The following is a 13,206-nucleotide window of genomic DNA, read 5'->3' on the forward strand; positions in this document are numbered from 1 at the left end:
GTATGTATATATTTAAAAAATATATTTATGTGTAAAATATGTCTTTATACAATCAATGTGTTTTACACAGATACGAAAAACTCGTGGAAAAATCACTGAAACGTGGCGAATTTTTGGAAGAAGTCAGTTCCGAACTCAACATATTCATGTCTCAAGCAGCTCAATTGGAGCAATGGGGCATTCGTCTTACAGAAAAGGTCGTATCCCCGGAATTATCTAGACTTTCACCAGAAGATTATAAGAATAGACTGAACCAACTTGTTGATGAAAGGTAATTTTTATTTTATTACGATTTTTATTATCAGTATTTTGTATTAAATATATTTTTTATAATAGGGATTCTAGAAGAGAATTGCTGGAAGAATGCTTACGAAATGGAAAGCAATTGATTGCCAAGAAAGACGTGACTGATACTCAATCCGTGAGAGAGAGAATGAAGGGATTAGAGTTGCAATGGAAGGAACTTCATAATTCGATTGAAGAGAAGCAGAAGCTGTCTAAACAACGCTCCGATCAACTGAACCAATATGAAAAACTCAGAGTCATAGTTGTCGACTGGTTATCCAGCACTGAAGAAAGAGTTAATAAGCTGCATCCTGTGGCCGTCGATATTGACGTCATCAAAAATCAGCATGACGAACTGAGACCGTTAAATAAGGAATATAGAGATTTCGGTCATCAAATCGATAAGGTTAATGAAGTCGGAAACATGTATGATACATTGGTTAGAGGCGATAGGCCTGAAAGTCCACACAGAAAGAGATCGAGTCAAACTGCATACAGTCCCACTAAGCGTATATCTCAAAGTGCGTGTAAGTACTAATTTAAATTGTGTAAGTATATCTTAATTACTTATTTAAAACTGCTTGTATTTTTTAATAGTGCATGGAAATGACGCTCGATCTCCATCTCCTTCTAAAACGACCACTTTTGGACTGGTAAGTCCTTTGAGTGCATCAGGCTCTAGCGGATTTTCATCTAGAAGGTCTAGTCAAGACGGATTCCATATGGAAGAGATGTCACCTGTTCAACAACAATTATCTGAAATCAACAATCGTTACACACTGCTCGGTGTCAGACTTTCCGATAGACAGAACGAATTAGAACTAGTACGAGAGGAAGTAAAGAAACACCTGGAGAGCTTAAAGAATCTCTCACTCTTCCTCGATAAAGTGCAAAGACAGTTGCCTAAAGACTTTGTTCCGAATACAAAAGAAGAAGCCGATAAAGCTAATAAACAAATCAGAGCTGTTTTGGAAGAAATGTATGAAAAACAAAGTCTTCTCGATTCAACCAAAAGCCAAGTATGTTATTTTAATCACTACTTTTAATATTTTTATGTAAGTTTTTTGCCTAGACTTATTATTTTTATTATTGATAGGTCAAGGAGCTGTTAAAACGAAAGACTGGTGCAATCGGAACAGATACATTGCAAGACGAAATGGAAGATGTTGCCAGTAGGTGGAAGAAATTAAATGATATGTGTAAAGATAAGATAAGAATGATGGAAGACATCAAAGACTTCTTGGATAATCACGATAGCTTGGCTTCTTGGCTTAGCTCTAAGGATCGCATGATGACCGCTCTCGGTCCTATATCATCTGATTCTCGAATGGTCCAGACGCAAGTTCAACAAGTACGTAATCAAATTTATTATACTGTTGTATCTATTTATTTTTAATGGCAATACTGTTTATAGGTGCAAGTGTTAAGAGAAGAACTGAGAACTCAACAACCTCAATTATCACACTTGGAAGAAGTCGGAACTGCTGTTCTCGATAGATTAGATCCAAAATCACCCGATCATAATAAAGTCAATAACAAATTGGTTAATATTCAGTCACGCTGGAATGACCTACTCAAAAGGCTCGAACAACGTGCTGAATCATTGGGTGCTGCAGCTGATACTTCACGCGAGTTTGACGCTGGTTTGGCAAGACTCCGTGATGCTTTACAGACAATATCTGATAATCTGGACGATTTGCCTCTTGAAAAAGACGCCGAAGAACAGTTGAGGAAGATTGAAGTAAATATATTTTCTATTTTTGTGTAAAATTCTATATAAACATTTTAAAATTTGCTTTTAATATTTTCATAGAATCTGGAGAGACAATTAGAAGGCCAGAGACCGCTGTTGGCCGAATTAGAAGCGAGAGGCGCCGCTCTTTGCAACGTGCTTACAGATCCAACAGCTCGTCAAGATATTCAAACAAAACTGGCTCAAATTGTTCGTCAATACAATAACTTGCAAAAGAAACTGGATCATAGGAAGGCAGAACAAGAAGGTGCTTTGAGAGATGGACGGCAGTTGGAAGAAACCGTTTCTCGCACGTTGGGTTGGGTGCAAGGTGCATTGTCCGATTTAGCCGGTCGTCTTTTGATCAGTGCTGATCGCGATAAGTTACGTCAACAACTGGAGCGTCATGCTCCGACTTACCGGGAAACAATGGCTAAGGAGCACGAAGTAATCATGTTACTCAACAAAGGCAGAGAAATGGAAAATAAGCCTTCTCATCCGAATCTTCGCAAAGAGTTGGACAGAATACAACAGCAATGGGAGAAATTGAGGCGCGAAGTGTTGGATAGACAAACCAAACTCGAAACGGCTATGGTATATTTATATTGTAATATAATAATAATTTGTTAGTTATAAACATTACTGATTATATTTATAATCTATAGGAACATTGCCGCAAGTTCAGCAAAGCTCAAGAACAATTCCTTCCGTGGATGACTCAAACTGAAGATAAATTATCGAAGGTTGAACCGACCGTTTTCAAGAAGAAACAAATTGAGAAGCAACTGAGAGAACTCCAACAAATTAGAAATGACGTTTGGAAGAAGTGAGTTTATTTTTTGAAGCATCAATTAATTATAATATGTAATTAAATCAATAACTTAATTTTGAAGATCTGGAGAATATGAAAATAACCGCACTTTAGGCGAAACGTTCATGTCGGCATGTGACATTGACCAAGACATTGTCAAAGATCAGCTGACGATTATGAAGAACAGATGGGACAAACTCAATAATGGTTAATATTTTTAATTTGCTTAAATAATTGTGTTTTTGGAACGCATACTAATTTTATTTCGTTTTAGAACTGATTGAAAAATTGGATTGGTTAGAGAATACCACTCGTCAATTGTCCGACTTTACCGATCAAGCCCGCGATTTGGAAAATTCGCTCAGAAGATGCGAAGACAGGCTTAATGCAACCGAAACTGCACCCGCTGATCAGCGTTTATTAGACACTGTTGTTCAAATAGCAGATGAGACAGCTCAGCTCGAGCTTCCAGTTAAGAATCTTTTTGCAACTGCAAACGAACTAGTTTCAGCTGCTAGAACAGCTGGAGGCGATGCTCAACACCTTCAAGATGAAGTCGACAGTCTTAGAGACAGACTTGTTGATTTGAATTCCCGATTGGACAACTCGCGAGGAAGGTTACATAACGCTACCACAGCTGTCGCTCAGTTCAACGAACAAGTTAAAGGTCTATCTCAAGACTTGAGCGACTTAGAAAGGGTGCTGGATGGTATGAAACCTCCTGGCAGGGATATAAAGACTGTTCGCGTACAGTTGGACGATATTGTCAGGTTCTACAAGAAATTGGAAGAAGCTGGCAACTTGGTTGTTATGGCGCAAAGCTCCGGTGAAGCACTCGTAGATAGCGGTTTCGCACCAGATACTGCCCAAACAAGGGAACAGGTTGATACATTACGCAAGAAGCTTGGAAAGTTGGATGAAAGAGCACGCAATAAAGAGCAAGATCTTGAAGATGCATTGGCTACGTTGGAAGCATTCTATAGAGCTTATGATATTATTATGGGCGATATAACAGAGGCTACTGATCTTGTACGTCGGTTGAAACCTGTCGGATCTGAAGTAGAACAAATCAGACAACAGCAAAAAGAACTTGCGAGCTTGCGTCGCGATACACTAGAACCATTGAATGAAGCTGTCAATAAATGCAACAAGTCTGGTCGCCAATTGGTGCAGACGGCTGGAAACGGAGTTGTGACACAACCGCTTGAAAAAGATCTCGAGAAGATGAACGAAGCCTTCAACGATATCAAGGAGAAGGTAATTATTGTAGATTTATATAATTTATTTATATTCATGTTTAATTGACAAATAAATTTTATTTTAGACTACTGAGCGTGAAAGAAGATTAGATGCCGCTTTATTGCAAAGTGGTAGGTTACGCGAAGCATTATCTGGTCTTGAACGTTGGCTCTCAGATACCGAAGCTATGGTTGCCGCCCAACGTCCACCTAGCGCCGATTATAAGGTTGTGAAAGCTCAACTTCAAGAGCAAAAGTTCCTGAACAAAATGTTGCTGGACAGACAAGGATCGATGGCTTCATTGTTCGCCATGGGTGGTGAAGTTGCAGCTGGATGCGAGCCCGCTGAAAGACGCGCAATCGAACAACAGTTGAAAGAACTCGTCGGTAGATTTGAAGCATTGACAGATGGTGCTCAACGTCGTATGTTAGACCTCGAACAAGCAATGAGAGTTGCTAAACTGTTCCAAGAACAATTACAACCGTTATTAGAATGGCTCAATGTGACTGAACGTAAAGTCAAGGCATTGGAATTGGTTCCAACTGATGAAGAAAAGATTCAACAAAGAATCAGAGATCACAAGGCTATCCACGAGGATATAATGTTGAAGAGACCAGATTTCTCACAATTGACCGAAACAGCATCTACACTCATGGGATTGGTTGGCGAAGATGAAGCGACTGCTTTGGCTGATAGATTACAAGCTGCCGCTGATAGATACCAAACATTAGCAGATAACAGTTTGAACGCTGGAGAATTATTGGAAAGATCGCGCGCCGCTCTCAGGCATTTGGTTCTTACTTATCAAGAATTGGGCGCTTGGATGGACGGAGCCGAACGCCGTCTTCGACGTGCCCGGCCTTTACCGATCCAAACCGATCCTCTACTCCGACAAATGGATGATCTTGCTGTAAGAATCATATTTGATATGATAGATATTTATTTTAATATATGTATTTAAATAATGAATAATTTAATAAATTAGGATCTGACTGAAGAGATTGCATCAAAACAAGAAGCTGTCGATTCCACTGTAGAATCTGGACTCGAATTGATGAAACACATTTCCGGCGATGAGGCTTTGCAGTTGAAGGATAAGTTGGACGCTCTTCAGAGACGTTACACTGATCTTACGGCTAAAGGAGCTGATTTGTTGAGAGTGGCTTCTGAAGCCTTGCCGCTTGTTCAACAATTCCATAACAGCCATAACAAGTATGATTATTTCGTACATATTTATATGAACAGAATAGTTTTAAACAATATTATTTTCAGATTAATCGATTGGATGGTAATCGCCGAGTCGGCTTTGCAATGTGCAGAACCGCGTGAACAAGATGTAATCAGGCTAGAAGAGGACTTACAGCATTATAGACCACTGTTAGAAGCGATTAATTCGATTGGACCACAATTGTGCCAGGTTTGTACTTTTTTTATTATTATGTTTACTGCTTTATTACTTTAAATGTGTTATACTAAATATGTTGAAAAAACACAGATTTCTCCCGGAGAAGGCGCAGCTACTATTGAAGGATTGGTCACTAGAGATAACAGACGATTTGATGCTATTGTGGAACAAATACAACGTAAAGCTGAAAGATTGCATCTTAGCAAATTGGTATATATATATTTTTAATGATTAAGTAGTGAAGTTGACATAGATAGAACATACTAATATTAGAACTTAGTTAATATTTTAGTGTTTTTACAGGATTACTAACAAAATAATTTTATCTGTACATATTCTCTGTCTTATATTATATTTTAAAGCACATTTTTATCTTATTATATTGTAAAATATGTATTTTATTATTATAAATTCGTGTTGTAAAAATATAGTGTTATAAATTTGATTTCAATTTTAGCGTTCCCGTGAAGTTGCTGGTGATATGGACGAGTTGTTGGACTGGTTCCGTGAAGCTGACGAAAGACTGCGTAGTGCTTTACCGCCAGGTTGTGATCCTGCCCCGTTGCGTAGTCAACTTAAAGAACACCGAGCATTCAATGACGACGTCAGTGGTCAACGTGCTCGTGTTCGCGACGTTCTCAGTACAGCTAAAAAGGTAATACATTAATAGATCAATAGTATTAATGAACGTGATTAATAATATCATACTGTGACAGGTACTCCGAGAATCACAACCCTCTGAAGATATGTCTATCATGCGGGATAAGATGGAAGAATTGCGCGAAACCATGGAAACTGTCGGACAACTTAGCTCAGATCGTTTGGGCATCTTAGAACAAGCTTTGCCTCTTGCGGAACACTTTGCCGATACACACGAAGAGTAACCATCTTTTTATTTGATTAATGTGTATTGATTATTTGTTTTTAATATTTATTTATTTTATTTAGTCTTGCGAATTGGCTTGATGATATGGAACGGCAAGTCGGAATGTTGGCAATGCCGGCACTCAGACCAGAACAAATCGCACAACAGCAAGACAAAAACGAAATGTTGGTTCAATCTCTTAATGAACACAAACCATTGGTCGATAAATTGGTTAAGACTGGTGAGGCTCTCGCTCAATTGTGTGGTGAAGATGACGCCGCACGAGTGCATGAAGCAGCTGAAGCCATTGTGGCACGTCATCAAGCGTTGCGTTCGGAACTCCGTCACCGTCAATTGGCTCTTGAAGATGCTCTTCAAGAATCTGCGCTGCTCGCTGATAAGATGGAAGGCATGCTGCGAGCTCTCGCTAGCGCTGCTGATCAGGCCAAGAACGTTGAGCCGGTTTCGGCACATCCACCCAAACTAGAGTAATTTATATTAAATTAATTTAATGTTATTACTTTTAAATATTAATGGCAATAATTTTACAGAGATCAAATCGATGAGAATAATGGCATAATTGAAGATTTAGAAAAGCGTGAAGAAGCATACGCAGCTGTGAAACGAGCAGCCAATGACGTGATCAATAAAGCCAGTAATAAGGGAGATCCTGCTGTTAAAGACATCAAAAAGAAACTGGAACGCCTCAATTCGTAAGTTTTTAAAATATATAAATATATGATGTTATCTTATAAAAAAATATCATAAAATTTATTTTTATTAGATTATGGTCCGATGTACAAAAATCTACATCGGATCGCGGAAAATCTTTGGAGGAGACGTTGGAATTGGCGAAGAAATTCTGGCGCGAATTGATTGCCGTTATGGATACTCTCCGTGAGCTGGAAGAATCGCTCGCCGCTCAAGAGCCACCAGCTGCTCAACCGCGTGCAATTCAGGCTCAACAAGTGGCACTGCAAGAAATTCGCCATGAAATTGATCAAACTAAACCTGAGGTATGATATTGAAGATGTTAAAAATATTGTTCATATATATGTTTTTTTGTATCGTTAATTTATTTTCTTAAAAGGTTGAAAAAGTTCGCAAAACTGGTTCCAAACTGATGAATTTGTGTGGAGAACCAGACAAACCAGAAGTTAAGAAGCACATTGAGGACTTGGATAGCGCTTGGGATAACATCACAACGCTGTATGCCAAGAGGGAAGAAAATCTGATCGACGCCATGGAAAAGGCAATGGAATTCCATGACACGTTACAGGTAATTTTGTGGTTATATTACATTGCGAATGTGTGATATTAATGTCGGTTTACATTTAGAATCTCTTGGAGTTCTTGGAGACGGCTGAAGATAGATTCAATAATATGGGACCTTTAGGATCTGACATTGATGCTGTTAAGAAGCAAATTACACAACTTAACAAGTTCAAGGAGGATGTTGATCCGCATATGGTTAAAGTTGAAGCTTTGAATAGGTCAGTTAAAATTTTATTAATACAAAATAAATATAATGGCTTTATGTAAATTGTATAAAATTAAGAATAAGATAGTTGTACATAAAAATCATAAGATCTCTACAGCTAACATTAAACTTTAACACAATTCATTATTTTTAATCACAGATACTAAAGTTAATCTTAAATATTTTTGTTTATTAATTATTAAAATTAGTTTTTCACATACTGGAGATTTTATCGTCTAGTTGATTATTCTAAGAGCTATTTACTTATTAATAAGATAACAATCTAATATACGTATATTTAATTTTTTTATCGTTACTGGGATTGGTGGAACTCTGGCTCAGGAGTCTCATGAGGCAAGACGAACATTTGTATATCAAATATGTTTATTGGCTGTTATGTGTCATGGCTTTTATTTTTTATTTTATTTTAATTTCTATGATGATTAAAAAAATATCATTGGTTTTCGTCCATCACTAATCAATAATGTTTTTTTACTATTAACAATACAAATTGTGTTTTCTATGTTAAAAATGTTTTTGTTTTATATTATTAACAATTTATTTTTATATTAACTTACTTTATTTATTGTGAGTTCAATCAATCGATCAATGTAAGCATGGGTTTTCATTTGTATTCGTTTCAGTGAATGCGTTGCTGTTTGTGTAAATCAAAATTAAAAACAGTATTTTCAATCCATTTACCTTTTTCAGACAAGCTCAAGAGCTCACGGAAAGAACATCGTCCGAACAAGCGGCTTCCATTAGAGAGCCGTTGACGAGTGTCAATAGAAGATGGGCAGCGCTCATATCGGGAGTATCTGACAGACAGCGTCTTTTGGAAGGCGCCTTGCTCCGTCTGGGTCAATTCCAGCACGCTCTCCAAGAGTTGCTCGTTTGGATCGATCGCAGTGATGCTACATTAGAATCTCTACGCCCTGTCGCTGGCGATCCTCAGGTTCTTGAAGTCGAACTAGCTAAACTCAAAGTTTTGGTCAACGACATCCAAGCTCACCAGAACAGTGTCGACACTCTTAATGACGCCGGTCATCAAATTATTCAACAAGGCAAAGGAACTGATGAGGCCAGTACAACGCAAGACAAGCTACATCTATTGAACAGAAAATGGCGTGAATTACAACAGAAAGCCAAGGATAGACAGTTGGAACTCGAGGAGGCTTTGAGAGACGCTCAAAGGTATAATTTTGAAATTAATCTGTTTAAATACAAATATTGATCTAATATTGTTGTATAGATTCCATGCTGAAATTCAAGATCTTTTGTCTTGGTTGGGAGACGTCGATAGCAATATTGCTGCATCTAAACCAGTCGGCGGTCTACCGGAAACTGCTTCAGAACAATTAGAGCGTTTCATGGTTAGTATATTTTTAATAACTAAATAAATTAGTAGTAAATATATATATATATATAGGATTCAAACACATTTTATTAATTAATAGGAAGTGTTTAACGAGATTGAAAGAAATAGACCGAAAGTCGAAGCAGTTTTGCAACAAGGTCAAGAATATCTAAAGAAGCAAGACCGTCCTCAATCTGTTTCAAATCTACAGCATAATCTCAAGACTTTGAAGCAAAGGTGGGACAGTGTAACAGCAAGGGCGTCCGATAAGAAAATTAAATTGGAAATTGCACTCAAAGAGGCCACTGAATTCCACGATGCCCTTCAAGCGTTCGTTGACTGGCTCACTAACGCTGAAAAGATTCTTAGCTCCGCCAAACCTGTCTCGAGAGTTATGGAGACTATTTTGAGTTAGTAAACTTATAATTTTGTTTTTAAAATTGTAACATATTTATTAATATATTCTAATATTTTAATCACAGGTCAAATTGAAGAACATAAGTTGTTCCAAAAAGAAGTATCCACACACCGTGAAACAATGTTGCATTTGGACAAGAAAGGAACTCATCTGAAATACTTCAGTCAGAAACAAGACGTTATTCTTATTAAGAATTTGTTAGTCTCTGTGCAGCATCGTTGGGAACGCGTAGTAGCTAAAGCTGCTGAAAGAACTAGAGCATTGGATCATGGATTTAAAGAAACTAGAGAATTCCACGATCAATGGTAAATTAAATGGTTTTATTGTTGTTAATGAACTTGTGTTAAACATTCTTAAATTTGTAGGACTAATCTTATGAACTGGCTCCTTGATACCGAAAGAGTTATTGACGATCTTAATTCAGAGGCTACGGTCAACGATCCGGACAAGATCAAACATAGACTCGATAGACATAGAGAGTTTCAGAAGTCTTTGGGAGCGAAACAACCTGCGTATGATACCACCATGAAGTGTGGCAAACAGCTCAAAGACAAGGCTCCCAAGCCCGATGAACCTGTTTTGCGTCAAATGCTCGGTGAGCTAAAATCTAAATGGACGACGGTATGCTCCAAATCGGTCGACAGGCAGAGGAAATTAGAAGAGGCGCTGTTGTTCTCTGGGCAATTTAAAGACGCTATGAGCGCATTAATTGAATGGCTCAAGAAGCAAGAATCCGTTCTCAAGGAAGACACGCCAGTTCACGGCGACCTTGACACTGTAATGGCAATAAAGGAACAACACCAACAACTCGAAGAAGCCCTTCAATCCAGATCTGCTCAAATGGAATCCGTCATTCGCACCGGTCGCGAATTAGAAGCATCAGCGCCACCTCAGGATGCAGCTCAAGTCTCTACGCAACTCACAACACTGTCTTCGCTTTGGCAGAACGTTAATAAGTTGTGTGACAAGAAAACGTCTAGGATACAGATAGCTCTTAAGGAAGCCGAGAAGTTATACAAAGCTGTACACATGCTTTTGGAATGGCTCTCTGATGCTGAAACTAAATTGAGGTTCGCCGGACAACTTCCAGATAGCGATGAAGAAACAGCTGTTCAAGTACAAGAGCATGAACGCTTCTTGATGGAATTGAGAGATAAAGAAAAAGATAAAGATTCAACTTTGACTTTAGCGCATGCTATTTTAGCTAAAGCACACCCTGAAGGCGCCACTGTTATTAAACACTGGATAACTATTATTCAGAGCCGATGGGACGAAGTATCTCAATGGGCTATACAACGCCGCAATAAATTGGAAAACCATATGCAATCACTCAAAGACTTAGATCTGATTCTTGAGGAACTGCTGCAATGGCTCATAGGACTTGAACATACTTTGCTTAGTAAGATATTTTAATTGACTTTTATGCAATGTAAATAAGGTATCTTATTAATTTGATTCTTTAGCTCTAGAATCTGAACCTTTGCCGGAATCAATCGAGCTTTTGGAAGGATTGATTCAAGATCATAAAGATTTGATGGAGAATACTCAGAAACGACAAGGAGAAGTAGACCGCGTTTGCAAAGCCAACCAAATAAAATCGCTGGCTAAGGACTCGCCTAGAAAAATATCAACAAAGGCTGTTACTAAAGGCCAAGGGTATGTAGATGTTTTAATTTATATTACATGAATATTTTCACTTAGGAAAACTGTGTGAAAGATAAACGAATGTCAACGAAAAGGTAAATTGTGTATGTTTTTAACATTGTGTGATGCTTTAACATGTATTGTGTGATAAACATATATTTACGGTGATATATAGGTATATTTTTATTATTAAAGATAGTTGAAAAAAATATAATGCACATCTCTAGTAAATGTTAAATATGTATTATATTACACCTGTTGTTTACTTGCACCCTGCATGTTGTGTTGTTACGCTTGTTTGTTTACAAGTTGATTTTTGCTGAAAGTCAATGTTCATATTGCATTTTTTAATATTTTTTTGTTGGTGTTGCGACTAAATTGTGTTTTTTTTTTCTTGCATCCTTATCATTTTCACACGCACAATCCGATCAAATGCCTGATTTGTGGATACAATATTACAAAACTCGCACGATTCTACGCACATATGAATATCGATTTATTAGACGAGGTTCTCAGCATGATTTGAGCAAAGATCGCGAAGCTTCACCAGATTATTACGGTTCGCTTAACAGACGTCAAAGGTGTGTATATTTGTTTTCTTATAATGGCGCAATAAGTATAGTAAAGCATTCTTAAATCACAATATAGGTTCAATATTGAACGTCTATAAGACTTAAAATCAGACATTTTATATTTAAAATCTATGGTTTTCAATGTATTCAGTTAAAATTTATAAATACTCCTATGTTTTGTTAAATTTTACTAAAAATTAAGTATGTAAATGAGACATGTCTGATATAGATTATAGATGTCGCATACATACATATATGTGGTACTATACTTTTTGCATTGTGTTTGTGTTTTGTTTTATTTATCACCAATCTTATTTTGCATTTTTGTGTTTCGACATTTTATCATTCATTTTTGTTTGTTTGCCTTTTTGCACTGCACTTCAAAATCTACAAACAGCTTCAAGGGATCTAGAGATTTGAGCAACAATAGACGTGGAAGGTAATGCATTGAGCACATTTATAATATTACTAAGATATGAAAATATATTTTGCATACTAAGCATTTAAAATGATATATTAGATAATATTAAATCAAATGAGTTTTTAACAAAAGCTTTAGGAAATGTTATTTTAAAATATTCAGTCATAGAAGTATGAATAACATTGTGTAATATTAACAAATTTATTTGCTGTGTTAATTTCCTTTCAGTATATGTGTATGTGCTAAACTAGTAGTTAAAATTTAACCATAGTATTTTTAACGTATATAGACAGTTGATGAATAAAAATATTTTAGATAATATTATTCACAACTGATCGCCTGTTGCATGTTGTTATTTTTTGTTTTTTCTTTGTTTTTCTATGGCATTTGCTCAATAGTCGAGTGAGTCCTGGTCGAGAAGGCACTCCCGAGCACAACTTGCCGCATTATGGCCCGAAATTCCCACCGAAGGGAACGTAAGTTTTATCCTGTTATCTTACAAAACCATAATATATGAAATCAATTCATATGACAAATAAAATGTATGTCATTTATTTATTTTATCATAAATTTACAGCAAAGGATCTGAGCCTGAATTCCGCTCCGGTAGAGTGAAGCTGCTGTGGGAGAAATGGCGCAGCACGTGGCTTCTAGCATGGGAAAGACAGAGAAGACTCCACGAGCATTTGATGAACTTGAGAGAGCTCGAAAGAGTCAGGAACTTCAGCTGGGACGAATGGAGGAAGAGGGTAAAACATTTGATTGGAAATTAATTGACTGATTAATCGACAAGATTTTTAATCTATATAATTTTTGACTAGTTCTTGAAGTTCATGAATCACAAGAAGTCACGTCTAACAGACTTGTTCCGTAAGATGGACAAGGACAACAATGGACTCATCCCCAGGGATGATTTCATCGATGGAATCATGAATACTAGTAAGCTTAAAATGCGTAATATGTTGTAATTATTGATT

The 13,206-nt window shown here is 37.1% G+C and overlaps 1 protein-coding gene across 47 annotated transcripts in view; it reads left to right on the plus strand.

Moving 5' to 3' along the window:
- shot (dystonin-like protein short stop) overlaps window positions 1-13,206 on the plus strand; it is a 189,480-nt gene that overhangs the window by 163,344 nt on the left and 12,930 nt on the right. For 27 of the 47 annotated variants that reach the window (XM_088201346.1, XM_088201347.1, XM_088201362.1 and 24 more), the window contains 32 exons: window positions 71-271; window positions 337-812; window positions 883-1,304; window positions 1,382-1,636; window positions 1,700-2,026; window positions 2,099-2,611; window positions 2,683-2,843; window positions 2,911-3,035; window positions 3,103-4,085; window positions 4,153-4,977; window positions 5,053-5,279; window positions 5,340-5,484; window positions 5,563-5,682; window positions 5,930-6,127; window positions 6,189-6,352; window positions 6,421-6,825; window positions 6,889-7,050; window positions 7,122-7,353; window positions 7,428-7,616; window positions 7,676-7,830; window positions 8,160-8,171; window positions 8,529-9,011; window positions 9,070-9,190; window positions 9,275-9,584; window positions 9,657-9,897; window positions 9,958-10,991; window positions 11,056-11,248; window positions 11,740-11,817; window positions 12,206-12,247; window positions 12,628-12,705; window positions 12,807-12,978; window positions 13,051-13,168. In XM_088201346.1, the coding sequence (XP_088057472.1) occupies window positions 71-271; window positions 337-812; window positions 883-1,304; window positions 1,382-1,636; window positions 1,700-2,026; window positions 2,099-2,611; window positions 2,683-2,843; window positions 2,911-3,035; window positions 3,103-4,085; window positions 4,153-4,977; window positions 5,053-5,279; window positions 5,340-5,484; window positions 5,563-5,682; window positions 5,930-6,127; window positions 6,189-6,352; window positions 6,421-6,825; window positions 6,889-7,050; window positions 7,122-7,353; window positions 7,428-7,616; window positions 7,676-7,830; window positions 8,160-8,171; window positions 8,529-9,011; window positions 9,070-9,190; window positions 9,275-9,584; window positions 9,657-9,897; window positions 9,958-10,991; window positions 11,056-11,248; window positions 11,740-11,817; window positions 12,206-12,247; window positions 12,628-12,705; window positions 12,807-12,978; window positions 13,051-13,168 (9,167 nt within the window). The remainder of the gene's footprint in view (window positions 1-70; window positions 272-336; window positions 813-882; window positions 1,305-1,381; window positions 1,637-1,699; window positions 2,027-2,098; window positions 2,612-2,682; window positions 2,844-2,910; window positions 3,036-3,102; window positions 4,086-4,152; window positions 4,978-5,052; window positions 5,280-5,339; window positions 5,485-5,562; window positions 5,683-5,929; window positions 6,128-6,188; window positions 6,353-6,420; window positions 6,826-6,888; window positions 7,051-7,121; window positions 7,354-7,427; window positions 7,617-7,675; window positions 7,831-8,159; window positions 8,172-8,528; window positions 9,012-9,069; window positions 9,191-9,274; window positions 9,585-9,656; window positions 9,898-9,957; window positions 10,992-11,055; window positions 11,249-11,739; window positions 11,818-12,205; window positions 12,248-12,627; window positions 12,706-12,806; window positions 12,979-13,050; window positions 13,169-13,206) is intronic. The other 20 variants (XM_088201380.1, XM_088201381.1, XM_088201370.1 and 17 more) reach the window with 7 other exon arrangements.

Source organism: Plectrocnemia conspersa, unplaced genomic scaffold (genome assembly GCF_051122295.1).
Source record: "Plectrocnemia conspersa isolate PC_06_02 unplaced genomic scaffold, ASM5112229v1 ptg000013l, whole genome shotgun sequence".
Taxonomy (NCBI): Eukaryota; Metazoa; Arthropoda; class Insecta; order Trichoptera; family Polycentropodidae; genus Plectrocnemia; species Plectrocnemia conspersa.